The following is a 23,593-nucleotide window of genomic DNA, read 5'->3' as shown; positions in this document are numbered from 1 at the left end:
TTCCTAAAAACAACAGTGCTACAATGTTACTAATTCCTTGGGTATCCTTCCAGAGACATACAAAAATAATTATAAATCACACACATATACATATATTTTTCCTTAACAATTTTCTTTATATAAATGATAGCATATTATAAACTGTGTTGTATATTGCTTTAAAAGGTATTATTCGAAGATTTTCCCATAATATTACATTAATTACCTTTTCATTTTTAAAAAGCTTTATTGAAGCATAATTCAAATTCATACAATTCATCTATTTAAGGTGTACAATTCAATGACTTTTGGTGTATATCGATAGAGTATATATATATATATATATATATTTGGTATATATATATAGAGTTGTGCAATCATCACTGTATTCAGTTTTAGAACATTTTCATTACCAGTTTAAAAAAAAAAAAAAGCCCAGACTCCTTAGCAATCACTCCCTAATTCCTCTCTCTCTCCCAGCCCCAAGCAACCACTAATTTACTTTCTGTCTCTATAGATTCGCCTATTCTAGAATTTCATATACATGTAATTATACAGTGCCTTTTTACACTTTGTATAATGTTTTCGAGGTTCATCCATGTTGTAGTAAGGAACCAGTCTCTTTTTGAGAATGGATGGTTGGCTAAAAAGACCCCGCATATAAAATATATGTTCGGTTTGATATGTGGGTGTATACACACATGTGTTAATCACTTTAAGAATTTCATGTATTTATATAGCAGTCACTCATCTTTATGTATTAATTCTCATCAATTACTTTTAAAAAGAATCTCCTTCAGATGTTGTTAAGGTAGCACAGTTTCTTAGGGTGATACTAAGCCCAATACCCTGGTATATAGATTTATTTCACACAAAGAGTTTTGCAGTAGAGTTCATCTCTGCTTAGTTGTTGGGGGTGGAGTCAAATGTTTCTATTAACTGATTTAAAGGCAAGCTGAAGGTGTGTCCTAACTTCACCATTTTCCCAGAGTGTTTAATTTTTACATTTCATACCGACCCTTAGTTTCCTCTTGAAAGGAGGTGAGTACGTATGGACTGCACATGCTTCTATCTTCTTTCCTGTTCTAATGGAGAAAGTGCTTTACCTTCTCTCAAAGGTTGGTGTCACATAGTGTCCTCTATATCTGATGCCAGTCTTTCTTTCCAGGTACCTCAGGTGTCTCTTTTCTCTCCTTGTCTGCAGGCTTTCCCTCCTTCAAGATACTATCTAGCAGCATACATGCATTTCTTTATATGTCTATATGATTTAAATTATTCCCTTGAGCACTCATCAACTTCTAGATTCTGGTAATTCTCTCCTCATTCTATCTTTGCTTCTTTGGTGACTCCTGAGAACATAAATTTGATAGTCATCAACCGAAAGATAGCATTGGGAGTCCGTGAGATCTTTTTGCTTTTTCCAAGTATCAAACCCATATGTCCAACTGTCAACTTGAAATCTCTACTGGGATGACTTAAAGGCATCTCAAACTTGAACAACCCAGAGAGAATCCTCTGTATATATCCCCTTCCACCCTTGAGGCCGCCAGTCCCAGATGCCAACTTGTTCTCCTCTAGCTTTTCCCATTCTGGTACCTGGCATCATTTTCCACTGTTGACTGCTTTGAGTCGTTCTGGACACTTTGACCAATCTTGTGTATTCTGTTCCTAGCTATTTGTCAAATCTGTTTTTCTTTTCTCTCCTCTCACCACCCTACTCAATGCATTATCGCCTCTTGGGTGAATCCCTGGAATCCCTCCTGTTTTCCTCCTCCTGCTCTTGACCTCATCTACTCTACTGAAACCAAAGTGATCTTTTTAACTTCTGAATTGTGTGCATAATCTCTCTGCTTACAAGGCTTTCCTGGCTTAATGTCATTCTTAGGATAAAGTCTCCAGTTTTTACAGAGCCTTCAAAAATCCTGCTTAATCTGCTTACTCACCTGCCTTTCCCATCCCACTGCTCACTGCTCTCCTCCAGTGTCTATAGTCCAGGCACTCCTGCTGATTTTCTGTCTTTTCAATGTATGGGGCTCTTTCCCATCTCTCACTTTTCATGTCTACTGCATTCTCTCTCTAGAGCATGCTATACCCTAGCATCATGCATTTTCCTTCTTATCACTTACCACAGTTTGTGCTATATTGTTATTTGTGTGTGATTATGGTTAAATGTCAATTTTCTCTAGAATATTCTATTTCACAAGAGCAAGGGCTATGCCTCTCTGGCTCACCAAGCATCAGAGCAACAAGTATATAGAGTGGGTACTCAAAATATATATTGGATATACAAGACAGGTGATAGCTAATCATTTATGCCTGTTATGTGCCAAGCACTGTAATACTTTCATATGTGGTATCTCATCTAACCCTTAATATCCCCTCCATGAGGTATTATTTCTCTTGTTTTGCATTTGAGGAATGGAAAATCAGAGAAGCTAAGCAGTTTTTTCAAGGAATGACTTACTGGGGATTCCAACTTTGGTCTGTCTGAATTTTTGTCTGGTGAGCATTCCGTTGTACCAGATTGCTTTTGGGGCAAATAGTAATAGATGAATCAGCCCGTGTATTTGTCCTACAATAATTCTTTATTAGTCAGGTATCAGTGAATGGAGCCTGGAAAGAATGAGGGCACTGTTGAGAAGACACTGAAACTATAGAACCACTTAGACCCTGGATATGTGTGTAGTGTGGATAGATGGGGGCATCAGTGGGATTCTCACCAGTATGGAGTAGGAGCAGATGAGGGCATTGAGTTCCTAGGGATGGATGGGCGCTAGAAGGAAGAGAGAAACAAATACAATCTTCCTTACTTTGAAACACTGAAAAGAAATAAAATAAAATAAAATGGAAAAACAGAAACATAACAAAACAAAGAAGCATTACCTGGGCCTTGCCATGATTATTTGGGTGGGTATCAGAAATAAACACTAAAAATCATTCAGGTCAACTTCCTTCCACCCAATCAATCTCATGAAAATACTCATTCCTCTATGTGGGGTGAGAGCCTTATTTTATTTATATTTGTTTCATTGGCATGGGTCAGTATCTGGCAAGGCAACTTGATAATATTTGCTAAGTGAATGAATGGATGAATGCATATATTTATTGATCAATAACAATGCTTTTCTTTACATATCATTGTTCTCTTAGGAACTTCTAGGTACCCAATTAAAAAAGGGGTTAACTCTAAAGGTGGGGATTTCAGTACCTTTGTCAGGCAACATGGAGATATTTTAGAGCATTGGGACTTTTGGCAGAGATTGGAAGATCTGGATATTATTATTGAAATACTTAGCATTATAAGTATAAGTTCTAGGAAGGTTCATGGTCTCTGGGACAGTATTTGAATTTAAGGGAAAAAGAACTTATTTTGGAAACCTCAGGCAAGAAATCTCTGCATTAAATGAATATAATTATTTATTGGAATTTATTAAAACATTCTTAAAGACTTCGGGAATTTCTAGAAAATGTAACCATAGAAGCTATGAGACTGTTAAGAACAGAGAAGTGTCTACAGAAGTAATTTTTGCTTTTTATAGAACATAAGTACTTTATGAATTTAGGAAATAAAGTATAGACTAGTTTGTCCAAAAAATATAAATTTTGATACAATATATTAAAATGTAGAATAGAGGTTATTTACTCAGTATTTATTAGTCAGGCACTATATTATAAGTTCCATTTTAAGCATTAATTATGTATTTATGAAATAACAGATATTTTTTTAACAAAATGGATGTAAACATCTTTCTTTAAGAAATTTAATAATGTTTTAGAGTTTTGGGCTTCCCCCCACCCCCAGTCAGAAGAAACAATTGAAAGCTTGAGAAAAAAAAAAAACATAAAAAAAATGAAAATCTCACCCTGTTCTGGACATATTGCCTTCTTTCAGGTCAAGCAGAAACAGAAAGGGTGTATTTTCAAATAAGAAAATATTTGATGGGGGAAATAAACTCACTGAATTGAATGTTTGCTACATGGGCCTATGCCTGAATAGCCTCTTTCAGGAACAAATCCTTTATTTTATAGATACTTGTTTTTTTTTCTTCAGTGTTAAAGTATGAAAATGTATTTGTTAACTAGCAATGAGTCTCACTTTTATTTTTTAAGGAAACAAACAAAAAACCCCACAGGAAAATAAGCTCTGTGCCTCCTTTGTCTTTGACACTAATCGTAACATGTAAGAATGTAATAATTCCATTGCCTGAGAGCTACCCGTTTATGCCTTTCCACATATATATCTATCATTTACCATAATGATTGAAGAGGGATTTTGTCCACCAGCTTAGGGTTAGTATAGATTCATCACTGATCTATGGAGGTAATAAAATTATGTGGGTAAAGCCAAACTATAGTTTAAATCTGACCTCAAGTTTATCAAAATGTATACTTTTCACTTTTAGGTCTTCTGGGGATTAAAAGGTCTAGATTTCTTTGTGGGACTCAAGACATCTAAGCAATCAGAGTACCATGGATCTTGTTTCAAATGGCACCACCAGTGAACATGGGAATGCAGCTAGCTCTCAGAGAACCTGCTGTCATTTCTTTTGGGTCTGTACCCAGCGGTGCAATCACTGGATTGTAGGGTAGTTTAATTCTTTGAGGAAACTCCACACTGTTTTTCAGAGTGGCTGCACCGATCACATTCCCACCAACAGTGCACCAGGGCACCCTATTCTTTAATCCTTTGTCAATACTTGTTAACTTTGTGGGGTTTTTTTTTTTTTGTTTTTGTTTTAATGAAAGTCATACTAACAAGTATGAAGTGATATCTCATGGTGGGTCTGATTGCATTTCCCTGATGGTTAATTAGTGATCTTAAGTGCCCTTTTATATTACTTGTTGTTATTTGTATGTCTTCTTCAAAGAAATGTTTCGTCAGTTCCTTTGTCCATGTTTTAATTTGAAGTTTTTTTTTAATTAAAAAAATGTTTATTTAAGTTCCAGTTAGTTAATATACAGTGTGATATTCGTTTCAGATGTACAATACAGCGATAGTGATTCAGGGTTTCTATACAACAGCCGAGACTCCACACAGGTGCCCTCCGTTCCTCCTCACCTATTTCACCCATCCCCCACCCATCTCCCCTCTGGTAACCATCAATTTGTTCTCTAGAGTTAAGAATCCATTTCTTGGTTTGCCTCCCTCTTTTTTCCCCTATGATTTTTTTGTTTCTTAAATTCTACATATGAGATCTCACCCACTCACCTATTTTTCTTTTTTAATAGAGTGATTTCTAGGGGCTAGGAGTAGGAGGATCTGGGGAGGTAGTAGGCAAAGGGTGCAAAGTTCAGTTTTTCAAGATGAATAGATCCTAGAGATTGTCTGTGCAACAGAGTGTCCACAAGAAACAATGCTGTGTTATTTCACAGTATTTTATCAAAAATTTGCCTTGAGGGTAGATCTTAGGCTGAGTGTTCTTATCACAAAATAATAATAAATTAAAAAAAAGGTGGGAGGGAACTTTTGGAAAGGATGGAGAGATTTATGGTGACAAGTACATGAATATATACCTATCTCCAAACTCGTTAAGTTGTATACATGAAATATGTACAGCTTTTTGTAGGATGATTATATATCAATATTTTTTAATATTAAGGTTGTTTTTTAAAAAAGGCAACACCAAGTTGGTCACTCTGCATTCTTTGAGGTCTAATGGAGAGAACATCAGCACAACACCATCTCAAGATTAAAAAAATAAAACAAAGAAAGCCTGGAATGGGAGAAGGCACAGATTTTTTTCTATTTTTATGAAAACAGCAGCACCTTCTGGCATTTTCCTTTCAGAATTTGGGATTCAGAGGATTGATCTGATACAGTTGGTAATTTTACTTAAAGACCTTCCTATTAAATAGATTCAAAATATTTTTGAAGAACAGATGGTATAGACTAGAGGAAGAGATAAACATTGTATGTTAAACATTTTATTGATCAATTAAAATATCATAATTTAAAATGTTGATTCTACTCTAAGAGTTATGCATGTCTGTATGTGACTGAGAAAGACAGAGAGAGAGAGTGTGCAGGGGGAGTGGGATGGGTATTTATTATCCAAAGTTAAACCTGCCCCTCCCCCCAATCCCCCCCCTCCCCAGCCTCGCCCACATGCAGGCAGGCGGATGGCTGTTCTTCAAGGTGTTATGGAAGCTGGCTTTCAGTCTTGAATCACGTGCCTCTGGGCACTTTGAAAACTGCCTCTTCTGCCTATTTTTAAGACCAGTTTGAAAAAAAAAATGATAGAATAGAATAAAGAAACCACCTGTGTGGATTTGATAAAAAGGCAGGCTATAAAGTTACCAGCTCTTTGAAAAGAATTTTGTTGTAGAAAGAAAGCATCCTTACCTTCTAGCACTTCTTTGTTCTGATTTTTCTACAATAGAATGACTTCTTGATAAACGAATACCATCATCTGTGCAAATTAGTCTACTTGACACTAATTTTCAATCACACTTAATTTTCATCTCTGTGAACTATTTATGTATGAGAATCCCCTTCTATTTTAGGAGTACTTTCTTTGAATGTATCAGCCATTCTCTTAAATTGTATAGACAGAATATTGGGTAAGTCGTTAAATTCACCAAAAGTTATGCAAGACTACAAAGGAAAGGAAACACCACCAATCACTATTTCAAATGGCATTAAGACCTACTTTTCCATTGGTTCATATATTTATGGGAAACTATTATGGGTAAGGATGAATGTAGAAAACAATTGTGTTTAACTGCTAAGTATGGAAGGTACAGGAAAATGACAAGCCCTCAAATAATCCTTGTATATCCTGCTCTGCCCTTGCATGCCATCATGCTCCCTCAGAAGTCTGACCTATGTCCATAGTTGGTTGTAAGCTGTGTTTCTGACAATAGCACGGTTGTAATGGAAACTGTCTTCACCACCTAAGTTATGGGGCCTGATACAGTGAATACCATACAAGCAGTGGGTCGGCCTACTCTAAATTATGCCTGTTAATGTGACCCCATCATTATTCCCAGGATCTGTGCCCTTCGCCCTTGATCTCATTTCTACAGGATTTAGACAAGTGTCAGACCCTTGGAATGCTACACAATAGTGACCTTGACTCCCTGACTTCACTGTGAAAAAAAAAATGAGTTTAAATCTAGTGTTGAAATGACATGGAATGCTTTGTAATGAGACTAGTCCTGACACAGAAGAATCTCTAGGCCTCTGTCAGAGACATCTGCCTTTTGATTTGGTTCAGGCTTTCTGGTCATAAGGGTAGCTAGTGCCTTTATAGAAGACTAAAACCTCTTTGTTGTTGTCGTTGTATTTGATACATGGGGAAATTCAGGTGATTCCTCCTTAGTGTTAACTTTCCAGATATTATTTTTAAAGCTTTGTCCTTAATTATCAAAATACAACTCTCACAGGGAGAAAGAAAACACTGCTTGGCAAAAGATGCTAAAATAAAGATGGTAGGATGTTTAGCGCTTGATAGATGAACAAGTGGAAAGGGGGTATAATTTGGAACCAAGAGGCGCCACCCCAAGGCTGGTCCTGAGCTCCTTTGGGGGGAAAAAGCAGTCTTTAATTACATCTGGCACTCGTTAATTCTTTTTGGAGTCTCTTCCCAGATCTGTTCCCCCATCAGCCTCCCATCAAGCAACAGAAATTCCAGATGGTTCCCTCCATATGCCCGTGCTCATTCTCTCAAGTAGGATAGATTGGTCACTGACAGAGTAGGATGGAACAGCCTTGGTCAAAGCAAGGCAAGATGGAAAGCAGCGAGGCACAGTTAATTTAGAGGTGGCCTATCGTTCATGTTTTTAAGTGGGTTGTATAAATAACTGATTCGGGGTGATTCTTTTTTTCTGGAATGTGTTGAGTAATTTCATGGAAGTGAAGCTGCTCAGAGACAGTGGCATATTGATCCTATTTTTCCACACCTGGAAGAGAGAGACATCCACTATAAGCTGTCATTATATAGTTGAGGGTTGGTCAGTTTGGACCTGCAGCTGATCTGCTGTGGAGCCTACACTGGAATGAATTTTTCTGCCTTTGTTACTTATAATGATAGCTGTAGTCTGCTACAGTGATATGAAAATTCCTTTATAGAAATATTTATGGGGCATATGTTTCTTTCATCTTAGCAGAATTTTGTTATTAGGCACATTGATAGACTTTCCATTTTGAAGTAGTTGGGAGTAAAGATGAGGTCAACCTCTATATAATGAAAAAATATACAGTTAACCTTGAACAATATGGGAGTTAGGGTGCTGATCCCATACCCTGTGCAGTCAAAAATTTTATATAACTTTGATCCTCCCAAAATGTAACTACTAATAGCCTATTGTTGACCAGAAGCCTTACCAATTACATCAATAGTCGATTAACACATATTTTGTACGTTACATATATTATCTCCTATAATCTTTCAATAAGTAAGCTGGAGAAAAGGAAATATTTTAAGAATGTAATAAGGAAGATGAGGACATTTGCAGGAAGTTCTGTACTATATTTACAAAAAAAAAAAATTTGTGTATAAGTGGACCCATGAAGTTCAAACCCATATTGCTCAAGAGTCAACTGTATTATCATTTCAAGTATATCACATTATACTTATTTGTTTATCTGTCCTCATCTGTAAGACAGATAAACCTGTCTTACTCATGTCCGATTTCCCACCACCCAACAAGATTTGACACATCACAGGGAAGGAAAAGAAAGAAGAAAAATGAATAGACAGGAAATTTCATTCTTTTTTTTAAAGGTTTTATTTATTTATTTAACAGAGAGAGAGAGAGAGAGAGAGAGAGGACGTGAGCACCAGAAAGCAGAGGGAGAGGGAGAAGCAGGCCCCCCACTGAGCAGAGAACCTGATGTGGGGCTTGATCCCAGGACCCTGGGATCATGACCTGAGCTGAAGGCAGACATTTAACCAACTGAGCAACCCAGGTGCCCCTAGACAGGAAATTTCCAAGTGAAAGGTGACACTGAAAGCAATAAGAGCAATGTTTCTACTCTTGTCTTCATCCTATACTTCCCCTTGAATAGCTATTAGATTTTATGTGTGGAATGTGTGTGTGTGTGTGTGTGTGTGTGTGTATTTGGTGTTATTTCTGAGTATCTATAGTTCAAGGTCCTCAGAAAATAAAAGTGAGAATGGCAGCTATGGTCTCTGTTCTCATGGAGCTTATAATAGTTAGGCTATATATGATTCATGTGAAATTTTTTGGTATATTTGGAGTGGATAAAACAATTAAAAGGAAAAATTTCTTCTAAGAAGGCTATGTGATAAAGACCAAAAGGAAAATTTTAGATTCTGTGTTATTGTCATATTTTACTTGGGAAGTTTGTTAAAAAGAAGCCTAATATCATGCTTTTAGGTGTGTGAGTACTCTGTGAATGAAGGAAAACATTTTTTGAAGCAACTTAATCATTTTGTTTGATCAAGCTCAGCAGCCGAACATTGGTAGTTTGGGTCATATGTTGGAAGAGATAAAGGCCATTGGTGTAGAGCTCTAGTTTTTTTTAAAGGTGCTGACTTGAAATAATTTCTGTCTTGCTTTTGAAATCATATAAAACTCATGAACTCACAAAATGTGTGTTAAACTTAGAACATCCTCTTGATATTTAAGTCTTTTGTTTGAATTTTTTAAAGTACCTGAAATGAAATTGAAATATGTATTTTTATCCGTTTAGCCTGTTTGTTCATTTTGTATTAGTTCCTAATGTGTTCTTGAATTTAAGGTGTGTAGGGAAGTAAACTCAGCAGATCTGAGCAACATTTATTTAATACAACTTTATCTTTGATGTCATGGTAGGCATGAGGGATTTTTTTAAATGGACAGTTGCTTCCCCTAAGAAAGTTACAGCAGGTGAGAAAAGCATAATTACACTGAGGAACAGCCCAGTGACAGTTACCTCTTTACATACACTAATTATGGATGTATTTATGATAATATGTTTTAATGTTCTGTTATCAGAAGGTAGAGAGATTTCCATGGGGGCAGTGGTGGGCCCAGTGGGGAGTGGACAGGAAATGTCTTACCTGCAGAGCTAGAACTTGGGTTGATTCTGATGGGTGAGTGGGTCGTGTTGATGCTGTTGGACCACAGCCATGCCTGGAGAATTTATGGACCAGGCCAACAGATGTCAACTTCGATTCTGTCTACAATTTATAGACTACAGCTCAGTCATGTGGCTTTGTCCATCTACAAACGAGGTCAGAAAAGATAGTCTAACCATGAACCCAGGAGGAAAAAGGAAATGGTTGGTTTACAACCATAGAGTCTTTGTTGGGGACTAGGAAAGACAGCCTCTGAGACATTAATTTGGAGGGTAGGTCCTTAAGAACAGCAGGGTACATTGTTTCCTGGAATGAGACATGAGATTATGTTAACAAAATTCCTTAAAACCTTTACATGTGTCAGTGATTACAGTACTTGAAATTCAAGCAGGAACTTTTATTTGAGATCTTTAATTTGTGCTGAATTACTACTAAGCCTCAGAAAGTAACACTTAATACTTTGGCATACATGAAATATTTACTCTTTTAAATGAGAATTTTTATTCATGTATTGCCTTATTGTTACTTTGAGACAAAAATCTATGATTCCTTTCTTCTGAAGTTATATGGAAACTTTATGAAAGGAGTGATGAAGAACAATGGTTTTAAGTTGTCCAATGACGTCTATAAGAATGCCAAACTAATTGAGAACAGTGCCAGTAATGAAAATACTCAGCATTTCTTTTTATTTTTTTCTTTTTCTTTTAAATTTTTTAATTTATTTGACAGAGAAAGAGACAGCAAGAGAAGGAACACAAGCAGGGGGAGTGGGAGAGGGAGAAGCAGACTTTCTGCTAAGCAGGGAGCCTGATGCAGGGCTCGATCCCAGGACCCTGGGTTGATGACCTGAGTTGAAGGCAGAGGCTTAACGACTGAGCCACCCAGGTACCAGGAAATACCCAGCATTTCTTGAGCCCACACCAGACTTTTACTTTATGTGGTAGAAACGTAAATCGGGAAATGTAAATCTCACTCTGAGTTGGGAGATTGAGAATGACTCACTAGTACTGTGTAAGCACTTTAGATCTACAAACTCATTTCAGCCTCACAAACACCCTAGGAATGAAGCAAATATTTTTATTATTCCCATTTCACTGATTAGATAACTGAGGTGCAAAGCTGTAAAGGTGTTGGTTCACACAGTTAATAAGTAGCAGAGCTGGGATTCACATCCAAATAATTTGACTTCAGAGGCCAAGGTCATATCTGTGATTCTCTACCTCCCTGAAACTATGGCCAAAGTGAAGGGAAGGGACAAAAGATAGGGAAATTTTAGTGTATTTGCACTAAAGTAGGACTGGGAAGGGGTGGGTGAGGGGTGGGAGGGGTGTGTGCCTGGGTGGCTCAGTTGGTTAAGCATCTCACTCTTGATTTCAACTCAGGTCATAATCTCAATGTTGTAAGATCGATCCCTACCTTGGGTTCTGTGCTCAGCTGGGAGTTTGCTTGAGGATTCTCTCCCTCTGCCTCTCCCTCAGCCCCTCCCGAACCTCTAAAAAAAAAAAAAATATATATATATATATATATATATATATATATATATATACACACACACACACATACACACACACACATACAGGCTTGGGGGTTTAGGGCATAAACACTGCGTTTTGGCCTTGGTTTGTTGGGCAATGTAAGAATTTATTAATTGTGTAGTATTTTTTTTTCCTCCTGCTCCTTATTAAGACCTAGTCTTTAACAAACTATTTGTTCTTCTAGTTGCTACACCTGTCCTGGCATGAGGTGCAGTGTGAGCAACCCCTGAGTCACCTGGGGAACCACAGAGTAAATCACTGGAGGGGAGAACGCAATTCTTGTTTTGGTTATATGTCGGCTCAATTTCTTTTTCTTCTGCAGACAGGACGGTCCTTGTGGATACAAATCTCCCAGTCCTCAGAGGCCTTTATGTGAAGGGGACTTTAGAATTCCCTGTGGACAGAAGCAATGTTCTGAGTGTAGCGTGCATGGTCATTGCTGGTGGGGAGCTGAAAGTTGGTAAGTACAGAGCACAAGGATTGGGAACTTAAGGGGAATTAACTCTGTGAGAAAGTTCTTGAGAATTGGTGGTATCATCCAGAAGGTTGGTTAACAGAGTATGGGGAGGGTTAAGGGAAGGGGGTGAATTTACTGATAAAGCTTTTCCTATACAAGCTTTGGACAACACAGACAGAGGTGACTTTGATGGGTCATTCTTTTGTCCACCCACTGTCATCAGGCCATGTTTCTGGCCCTAGGGTTCCCATGCTGCTGCTCATGGCAGGGCTCCTGGCTTCTTCCAGGCCACAGATCAATTCTGCCTTTGGTCCTTTGTACAAGAATTTACCTATGGCCCACTCTTTCAGAAGGAACAAATTATCAATTGTTGTGAAACAATGACCTTCGTCTAGTTCCAAAACATTTAAAAAAATTTAATTCCAGTATAGCTAACAGTATTATATTACTTTCAGGTGTATGATATAGTGATGTAACAATTCTATACATTAGTCAGTGCTCATCATGATAAGTGCACTCTTAATCCCCTTCACTTGTTTGACCTGTCTCCCCACCTACCTCTTTTCTGGTGACTACCAGTTTGTTCTCTCTAGGTAAGAATCTGTTTTTTTTTTTGTTTTGTTTTGTTTTGTTTTAAATTGTCTGTTCATGTCTTCTGACCATTTGTTAATTGGATTATTCATTTGGGGAATATTGAGTGTTTTAGGTTCTTTATATATTTTGGATACTAACATTTTGTCAGATATGTCATTTGCAAATATCTCCTCCCATTAGTAGGTTGCCTTTTAGTTCTGTTGATTGTTTCCTTTGATATGCAGAAGCTTTTTATTTTGATGTAGTTCCAGTAGTTTAGTTTTGCTTTTGTTTCCCTTACCACAGGAGACATATCTAGAAAAATACTGCTATGGTCAATGTCGAAGAGGGTGCTGCCTATGCTCTCTTTTAGGATTTTTTATGGTGTTAGGTCTCACATTTAGGTCCTTAATCCTTATTGAGTTTATTTTTGTGTATTGTGTAAGAAAGCAGTCTGGTTTCATTCTTCTGGATGTAGCTGTCCAGTTTTCCCAACACCATTTGTTGAAGACCGTCTTTTTCTCATTGCATAATCTTTTCCTGCTTTGTTGAAGATTAATTGACCATATAATCGTGAGTTTATTTCTGGACTCTCTATTTTGTTCCATTGATTGATATGTCTGTTTTTGTGCCAGTACCATACTTTTTTTTTTTTTTTTTTTTTTTTATTACTACGGCTTTGTAGTGTATCTTGAAATCTGGGATTGTGATACCTCCAGTTTTATTCTTTTTCAAGATTGCTTTGACTCTTCAGGGTCTTTTGTGGTTCCATACAAATTTTAAGATTAATTGTTCTAGTTTTGTGAAAAATGCTATTGGTATTTTGATAAGGATTGCATGAAATGTGGAGAGTGCCTTGGGTTACATGGACATTTTAACAATAATTGTTCTCTAAATCCATGAGCATGGGATATCTTTCCATTGCTGTGTGTCATTTGTAATTCCTTTCCTTATCATTTCATAGTTTTCAGAGTATAGGTCTTTTACCTCCTTGATTAAGTTTATTCCTAGGTATTTCATTATTTTTTGTGCAATTAAATGGGAATGTTTTCTTAATTTCTCCTTCTGCTACTTCATTATTAGTGTATAGAAATACAATGGGATTCTGTATATTGATTTTATATCCTGGTATATTACTAATTAATTTATCAGTTCTAGTAGTTTTTTGGTGGCATCCTTAGGGTTTTCCATATGTAGTATCATGACATCTACAAATAGTAAAAGTTTTACTTCTTCCTTACCAATTTGGGTGCCTTTTTAAATTTCTCTTTTTTTCTGATTGCTGTGGCGAGGACTTCCAGTACTGTGTTTAATAAAAGTGGTGAGAGTGCACATCACTGTCTTGTTCCTAACCTCAGGGGAAAAGCTGTCAGTTTTTCATCATTGAGTATGATGCTAGCTGTGGATTTTTTCATCTGTGGCTTTATTATGTTGAGGTCTGTTCCCTCTAAACCTACTTTGTTGTTGATAGTTTATATCATGAATGGATGTTGTACTTTGACAAATGCTCTTTCTTCATCTATTGAAATGATCATATGATGTTCATTCTTTCTCTTGTTGATGTGATGTATCACACAGATTGATTTGCAAATACTGAACCATCCTTGCATCTCAGGAATAAATCCCAGTGGATCATGATGAATGATTTATTTATATATTTATTTTTTGGCTGGATTCCATTTGCTAATATTTTGTTGAGGATTTTTGCATCACTGTTCATCAGAGATAGTGGCCTGTAGTATCTTTTTCTGTAGTACTTTTATCTGATTTTAGTATCAGGGTAATGCTGACCTCTTAGAATAAATTTGGAAGCTTTCCTTTGTCTTCTATTGTTTTAGACTAGTTTGAGAAGAATAGATATCTACTCTTTAAATGTTTGGTCTACCTGTGAAGCCATCTGGTCCTGGACTTTAGCTTGTTAGGATTTTTTTTGATGACTTTTTCAACTTCATTGTTGGTAATTGATATGTTCAAATTTTCTATTTCTTCCTCATTCAGTTTTGGGAGGTTATATTTTCTAGGAATTGATCCGTTTCTTCTAGTGTGTCCAATTTGTTGTCATATAGTAGAATTATAGTTTTTCATAATATTCTCTTATTTTACTTTGTACTTCTATAATGGTTGTTATGTCTCTGCTTTAATTTCTGATTTTGTTTATTTGAGTCATTCTCTTTTTTGAAGAGTCTGCTTAAAGTCTTATCAATTTTGTTGATCTTTTCAGAGAACCAACTCCTGGTTTCATTGATCTGCTTGATCAGTTTTTTAAAGTTTCTATTTTCTAAATTCCTGCTCTAATCTTTATTATATCCTTCCTCCTACTGGTTTTGTGTTTTGTTTGTTCATCTTTTTAGTTCTTTTTAGGTGTAAGACTAAGTTGTTTATTTAAGATTTTTCTTGCTTCTTGAGATAGGTCTGTATTGCTATAAACTTCCCTCCTGGAATAGCTTTTGCTGCATCCCAAATATTTTGGACCAATATGCTTTCATTTTCATTTGTTTCCATGTATTTTTTTATTTCCTTTTCGATTTCTCAGTTGGTCCATTTATTGAGTAATAGAATGTTATTCAACCTTTATGTATTTGTGCTTTTTCCAGATTTTTTCTTGTGGTTGATTTCTAGTTTCATAGCAGTATGGTTGAAAAAGATGCATAGTATGACTTAACAGTTTTTGAACTTGTTGAAGCTTGATTTGTGACCTAATATGTGATCTGTTCTGGAGAATGTTCCATGTGTACTTGAAAAGAATGTGTATTCTGCAGTTTTAGAATAGGATATTTTGAATATATCTGTTAGATCCATCTGTGAATTTAAAGTGTCATTCAAACCCACTGTTTCCTTTTTGATTTTCTGTTTGGGTGATCTATCCATTGATGTAAATGGGGTATAAAATTCTACTATTATTTTAGTACTGTTGCTTACTTCTTTTGTATTTGTTAGTAAGTTCTCTATGTATTTGGATGCTTCCATGTTGAGTGCATAAATATTTACAGTTGTTATATCTCTTGTTGGATTGTTTCCTTTATGATTATGTAATATCCTTCTTTGTGTCTTGTTGTAGACTTTTTTAAAAGTCTGCTTTGCTACTCTGGCTTTCTTTTCATCTCCATTTGCACAGTAAATGTTTTTCTATCCCTTCACTTTCAACCTGCATGTGTCTTTAGGTCTGAAATGAGTATCTTTTAGGTAGCGTACTTGGGTCTTGCTTTTTTAACCATTCCATCACGCCATGTCTTTTGATTGCATCAGTTATTTCATTTGCATTCATAGTAATTCTTGATAGGTATATGCTCATTGTCATTTTGCTACTTGCTTTATGGTTGTTTTTGTATTTCTTCTCTGTTCACATAAGTGGATGTTTTAAGGTCCTTGACACATGCTGCTTTTCAGAAAGATTTTACAAATTTGTACTTACTTCACATATCTCAGAGTAATGAGATCCCTCATACTCTCTAACATCACCTTTAAACACCACTTTGTTCAGTTCCTCTGAAAGTATGAAGCCAGAGGGAAAAAACTTTTCCTGGGTGGACCCTGACTTACTCTGAACAGAGTAAAATTGAGTATAATGATGAGCATGGGCTCCAAGTCGAATGGCTTGGGATCAAATCCAGCTTGGTCACCTACTTGCTGTTTGACCTTAAGCAAATCACCCTCTGGACACATCCATTTATTCATCAGTAAAGTATGTGGCAAAATAGAAACTTCCTTGGAGGGATGTTAAAACTATTAAATATAACAGTTCTTTTTATGTGCTTGCCTTGTAATAGGTATTTGATGAAAGTTTACCTGTCAGGGTGCTTGAAAAAAATAGATGCCATACTGAATTGGACAATTTGAGGAGATGTTAATGAAGGAAATATTCACAAAAATCCAAGTGGCATGGAGACTTCCCTAAGGCTAGTAACAGCAGAACATCCTTACTACTCCTTGCTTTAAAGGAGTGAAAAAAGGAAGTCATTGCTAGAATTAGAGATGGGTGTGTGTGTGTGTGAAGGTGATTGTCAGTGCCATGGGACTCAGTACAGGGAAAGACCTATGGGAAAAAATACCTTGATCTCACTTTCTTTCCTACCTTATCTCTTTCTTCTATCATCTGACTAAATCGAAGCTCTGAGTAAAGAAGAACTTGATGTAGTACATGCAGGTCAGCAGCATCCTGGGGAACTGAGCAGAGGAAAGACAGGCAAAGTTTGAAATGGAGGTTTGAAATGAACTTCAACAGAAGTTCTCCACAATCAGCTTCCAGCTCCCATAATACATACCATCCTTTTATTAATATTATGAAACATCAAACTAACTTCTCTGTCCAACCCTTCATGCTATTGATCCTGCCAAGTAGGTTGTCAACTCTAATTCCTATTCTTTATATATGTGCTCCCTTTGCATTTCATATTTCTACATTGTACACTTGTGTAAGGATTATTTTGTTTTTCCCTGAGTTTTAGGGAGATCTAAGTGTGATACTTTTTATTTATCTCTTTATTGTTTTTTTTTTTTTTTAAAGATTTTGTTTGATTTGACAGAGATCACAGGTAGGCAGAGAGGCAGGCAGAGAGAGAGGAAGTGGAGCAGGCTCGCTGCTGAGCAGAGAGTCCAATGTGGGAGTCGCTCCCAGGACCCTGGGATCATGACCTGAGCTGAAGGCAGAGGCTTTAACCCGCTGAGCCACCCAGGTGCCCTTATCTCTTTATTTTATCATTTCGTTCAATTTTTCCACAGTGGAGAAATCCTTTTAGATTCTGATCTTTTCCTCCCAGATTAATATCATTTGTTCATTTATTTAATAGTCTATAAAATCCTCATTCAGCTATCTGATATAAATACTTAATAAAACTGAGCCTTGTTCTTTTGACTAGAAAATGTATTTTAGGTTGACACCTATTGCTAAGATTAGTCTTTTACTTTTAAGTTGTTTTTTAGGCTTCTGTGTTCACTTATCACTATAATAAAAACTTTTTGCCTGAAAAAATATATCTTTAAAGGGAAGTGACACAGAAACTTTCCAGTTTTGATTTATACATTTCAAATCTTATTTTAAAATTTGTACGTTTCCAACTTTATTTTTATCTACTAGTAGACAATGGTGTATTATTTTTCTCCCTGCTTTGTCCATGTATTCCAGGCCTAAAGGTTGATTACTAGCACCCATCTGCCCAATTTTATGTGTATCATGCCTGAAGGAAGACTTTTAACCCATCTGTCTAATTCTACCACACCCTAAAGAAATACTAATGTGAAATAAATGATAAGACTGGTTAGTAAACAGACTTAATAGATGTGGACATTGGCAAAAAGGACTGCCAGAGTATGTCTGCTGTCTGATGCCATCCGATCCAAGTCCTAACATTGTAGAATTATATTTCTTAGTGGTTCTGCTTTTAAGTCAACTGGTGCTGGCAAAAGGTACCAACTGATTTTTAGTAGAGTAGGAAGTAGAGTAGAAAGGTAGAATGCTATAGAATTAGAAGGGATATATAAGATCAAAGCTTTGCTTAGAGGGTTATAGCTGCATCACAAATGCCAAACTCAATTTCATTCATCATTCAGTGATCGTCACATTAACTTGATAACACACTTGGGATAAGCTTAAAGTATTTCATTTGTGTATCCATTCTTTCATTCATCATGCGTTTGCTCATTGCCTATTATTTGCCAAGTACCATGGGAGAACTTGGATGTACAGAAATATTAGTCACCAATCCTAGTTTGCAAGAGATGTCTCAGTAAAATAGTGGGGTCAAACAAGTAAAAACATAATTGGAGGAGTCCCATCTTCCAACCTGGAGGGAGCTTAAAGATAGAGGAAGAGATCTGAAAAGACACATCTTTGTGGAAATACATTATACCCTCAGGAAGTTGTAGGAATAGTCTGAATTGCAGGACTTATGGAATTGTGGTAGCTGGCAAAGCTTCTTGGCTTCATACATTATGTTAAGGAGTTTAGATTTTATCATGAAGGCAGTGAGTGGGTAGTCACTGGATAGTTTTAGGTAGGGAAGTGACATACTTAAATTTGGTCTTAGAAAGATCACTCCTGGCAGTGTGGATGGTGTATTGGAAGGGGCACAGTGAAATGTGAGAAGCCATTGTGTTCCAGAAGAACAGAGGAATTGAACTAAGGCACTGGAATTGAAGAGAAGGAATGAATTGCAGAAATACTGAGGGTATAAAGAACCTAATGGCAATTTTGATGTGAGGTGAAATGGTGTTGTTTAGAATACATCCCACATTTCAGGTTGGGAGATCTGGGTCTATGGTAGTGCCAGAATGGAATTACCTTTCTACCACTTGTTAGCTGAGTGACTATAGATAAGTTACAGGATCTATCTCTGTCTCAGTTTCCTTACTCCAAAATGGGAATAATAATAGTTCTTATTTTATGGAGTTTTATGAGAATTAAGTGAATGAGCATTTATTAAAGTGCTTGAATAGTGTCAGGCACATAGGAAGCCCTTCTAGTTGTTTGTTGAATACATAGACGCATATACCTCAAAATTATATTTCAATGGAATGTGTAAGTGGCTAAAATTTGGGGGAGCACCGGCCTTTTAAGAGTGGTAGAGGAAGCTGAGTTCAGGGAGGAGGATAGAAAAGAAACAGCAATGAAGGTAGAAGGAAAATGAAATGATAAAAAAGTAATATCTTGAAACACAAGAGGGAATTTATAAGAAAGAGAGAGTGATCGTTAACGTAAGATATGGCAGGGAGAGCAAAGAAAGTAGGAAGGGAAACCAGCCATCTTATTATGGCTTTTTGTTTTGCTTTGTTTTGTTTTTAATAATGGGTATCTAATATAGGTTTGATACAAAATGTTATTTTGCATGTGGAACAAAGAAAAAATTCAGTCCATTATATGAGGGACAGTAACTTTTTTTTTTTTTTTAAAGATTTTATTTATTTATTTGACAGAGAGATCACAAGTAGGCAGAGAGGCAGGCCGAGGGGCGGGGGGAAAGCAGGCTTCCCACTGAGCAGAGAGCCTGATGCAGGGCTCTATCCCAGGACCCTGAGATCACGACTCAAGCCAAAGGCAGAGGCCTAACCCACTGAGCCACCCAGGCGCCCCGAGGGACAGTAACTTTTAATGAGTTCAATACTATTTATCTATTGACAACTTCATTTTTTGGCTTTTATATAATCTTAAGTACATGTTTAAAAATGAACAGTTATCCACATTAAGATAATGAACAGTTATCCACATTAAGAGTGATGTCATGAAACCTTTATATGTGCTCATGAATAACTTTCTTTTGGATGAGAGAATGTGGCATATTAGTAAATATTAAAGAGAAAATAATTTCTCTGATATGATGACTGTCTGGTTTTATTTATAGATTTGTCCTTGTCTCTATCCCCTTCCTGCTTCTTTCCCTTTCTTTCTCTTTCATTGAATGCCAGCTCAGTGCCAAAAATTCTTCCTGGGACTTGAGTACTTAGCAGTAAGCAAGACAGATAAGATTCCTGTTTAATGAAATGAAGTAAAGTCCAGGTTGGATCTGCACACCATAGATTAGGTAGTTAATAAGAGCCTTTCTGAAAAGTCACTGTGCCCTCAACCAGAGATACAAGAAAAAGCTAGACTTGCAAAGATTTGGACTGCTGGTTTCCAAACAGAAGGCAGATCTAGTACAGAAGAGCCAAGGCAGAGCGGGAATGTGCTTTACACAGTCATAAAGCAGAATGGCAGCCTAGTAGCTGGAGAACACTGAGAAGTAGACATGAGTTTCATGAAGAAGACTGGATTTAAGCAATGTAATGTTGCTTGTTACAGTATTAAAGACACAAATGAGCCCAAATTGTGCTGAAAATTGTTACTTTTTCATGATCTCATGAGTATAACTTTAACAAAACAGAAATTAGTTGAAGACTCTCATAAATATGGCAATTCTGGAGACCTGTATTATAATTCTAGTTAAGCAACTTATTTTATAACTTCTGGAAAATTCTCTAATAGTAGATTTATAACAGTAATATCACAGACTTCAATGATTTTGTGAATCATCTGTCTCATTGCCTGGATAAGGAAATTGAGCTCCAGAGGGATTACTGATTTGTTTCTAGGACTCCTAGCTTATAAAGACCAGGGCCAGGATCAGAGGCTATTTTAGGTACCTTAAATACTCAGACTAGAAGCCAGTGCCAAAGGACTATCTTTACTGTGAGTACTTCCTCACTCCATTTACTAGGTTTCACTGTCTTTTTTTCTGGTCCATTCCATAATCCATACTTTTACTATTACATTCATTTTGTTTTTATGAAATGGTATGTTTTCATGAATTCCTTCTGTGTATTAGATAATAGGATTCTTCAGACATTTTGTAACCTATGTACCTAGTGCATAGTAGGCTTCTGATATTGTGCTGTGTGACTGATTAGTGTATACATAAATGAGTGGCTAGATCTGTCTTTCAGCTCAATGTATTTTTCTTGTAACATATTCAGTATCCCTAGACTTAAATGTCTACATCTGTAAGGAAGGAATTATAGTGTTAATTTGGAAATGACTGCAATGGTTTTGCCCCAAATGAAAGGTATAAAATAGTGGTGAGACACGTTGGAAAAGTTGATGATATTTTGCCAATCCAAAGTATTTTCTATTTTTAGTCGGTCTAGGAGAAGAAAACTCACAAAAATGCCCAACTCAAAGCCTGTTTAATAAACATTGGTTTCCTGATTGTTTTAAATTTTTTATTTCTTTGACCTTGAATAGCTGTCTGAACTCATCTTTTTCATCAGTGTCTCTTCTTAGAGGAGACATCGTTCTTATGCCTTAAAATGTGGTCTTTGTTATCTTAGATATCAATAATGTTATTCATCCAAATGTTCAACTCAATGGAGAAATTTGCTTGCTTGCATATTTATTTATTTATTTATAGAGAAAGAGTGCCAGAGTGGAAAGGGACAGAGAGAAAATTTTACGCAGGCTTCACGCCCAGTACAGAGCCCAACATGGCACTCAATTTCTTGACCCTGAAACTCTGACCTGAGCGCAAATCCAGAATCAGATGTTTAACCAACTGAGCTACCCAGGTACCCCAGGAGAGAGTATTTTAATCTCATAGTCCTCAAATTGCAAATGGACACCTCTGTTCTGATAGTTTGTAGGTAGATTTCAGAGAGGGATTACCAGTAATAATTAGTGTCTTTAAAAGTTAATAGAACCCTCCTTGATCCCTAGGTAAGCAAGGACATGTCCTGCACATCAATTTCCCTGAGGACATGGCAGTTCATTGTTTCTTTGGCCTGTCACAACCAGGTCACATGACATGCTGCCTAGTTGCTCAGTAATTATGCTAAGAACAGGGTTTTTATCCTAAAAGTTGTCACATATTGTTTTGCAGAGCTAGTGATGGGTATTTGTCAGCCCTGTCTCACATTTGTAGCCAGGAGCCTAAGGTCATCATTAGCACATGACTTTGATTGTCAGGAAATGAAGTACTAGGTGTATGGAAGTTTCTTTCATTGCTTCCATGATTGGGACTTTCTCAATCCTAAAGAAGAAAAATCCATACACAGTTTATTGCCTTCCAAACTGACAGTTCTGTAAGGCTCATTGGATGATTAAGTAATAAAAAGGAGACAAACCAGAGAAAAGTGTAGATTAAAACATATCCTCTAGCCTAAAGCCACAATACCCAGTAGTTAGACTCATTGGGTAGCCAGAGAGAATCTTGTAGTGATGTTTAAAAATAATATATTAAGTTAAAAAAATATATATATATCCTCTTTCAAGCTTAATTATGGTTAGAAAATCATAAAAAAGTGAACACATTTAATGTGTAAATATGGTTACAAGTATACATAGATGTCTGCACAATAGATCATTTATACATTAGCTAATATGAATCATCAGTCAACAAATCAGTTTCTGTTTACTGGCAGTTCTCTAGTTAAACTGTGTGTTAGCTGATGAAATAAAAAAGTGGCACAAAAGGGATGTTCTTTTAAATATTGTACTTATTTAACTAAAAGGACAAAAGCGTAAAAGCTTTGTTCTCTACAGGTTCAGGAAAACATTAAACTCCATTTCTGTGAGTCTTGAAGCAAACTGATGGTCAATGTTTAATACGTATCTCAAAATGAAATTAAGCACCAAAATATCTCTTTATTTTCAGATGGATATTAGTTCTCTGACAGATAAACATCACTTTCTATTAAATATATATGTATTTTAAAGTAAAACACTAACACAAGAAATGATTCTTTTGTTTTGTCAGGCTACCAGTTTCTACTAAATAGTAGCCACCTTCCTTTAATATTTTAATATTTTCTAAGTCAGTGTTCCCCAAACTATATTTTGGATTTTTGAACTTCTGTTATAATAACATAAAATGCCGTATAAACTTGTTATTTTTAAATGATTTAAATAGTGATTTATGTAATAAAATAACCCTTAAGTATTAATTAATTAATTAATTAATTAATTTTAAGATTTTATTTATTTATTTGACAGAGAGAGAGATCACAAGTAGGCAGAGAGGCAGGCAGAGAGAGAGGGAGAAGCAGGGTCCCTGCTGAGAAGAGAGCCTGATGCGGGGCTTGATCTCAGGACCCTGGGATCAGGACCTGAGCCAAAGGCAAAGGCTTAACCCACTGAGCCACCCAGGTACCCCTATTTAATTATTTTTGCATGGAAAAACCAAATTATTTTATGCAAACAGGTGACTGAATGAATAAGTAACTTGTTTTCTTGTTTAGCAATCTCTTACCAGAGTATTTGAGTTTAAGATAAATTTAATTGTATTTGCTACAGTTCCTTGGGCTGGACATTCAAATAAGTAACCACCTAATATTTTTAACCATTGAAATGTCTAGTTTCTAGCACTTTAGAAACAGAACATTTCTAGTTGGGGAGGGCTTGCCTTCTTTTTCTTAATTTCTAAGTTTAAATGTTAATTTTAAAATGTGTCATTTCCCCATTGTTACTACTACTATTTTTTACTATTATTACTACTAGGAGCCAACATTTTTAAAAGCACTTGAAACATTTTCTATTATATGTAGACTCTGGGCCATGTATCATT

The 23,593-nt window shown here is 36.3% G+C and overlaps 1 protein-coding gene across 1 annotated transcript in view; it reads left to right on the top strand.

Moving 5' to 3' along the window:
- PKHD1 (PKHD1 ciliary IPT domain containing fibrocystin/polyductin) overlaps positions 1 to 23,593 on the top strand; it is a 442,956-nt gene that overhangs the window by 259,428 nt on the left and 159,935 nt on the right. Inside the window, exon 51 of the mRNA XM_080805609.1 lies at positions 11,862 to 11,999. Within this exon, the coding sequence (XP_080661735.1) occupies positions 11,862 to 11,999 (138 nt within the window). The remainder of the gene's footprint in view (positions 1 to 11,861; positions 12,000 to 23,593) is intronic.

Source organism: Martes martes (genome assembly GCF_963455335.1).
Source record: "Martes martes genome assembly, chromosome: 6".
Classification (NCBI taxonomy): Eukaryota; Metazoa; Chordata; class Mammalia; order Carnivora; family Mustelidae; genus Martes; species Martes martes.
This window is presented reverse-complemented; position numbering and strand designations above follow the sequence as displayed.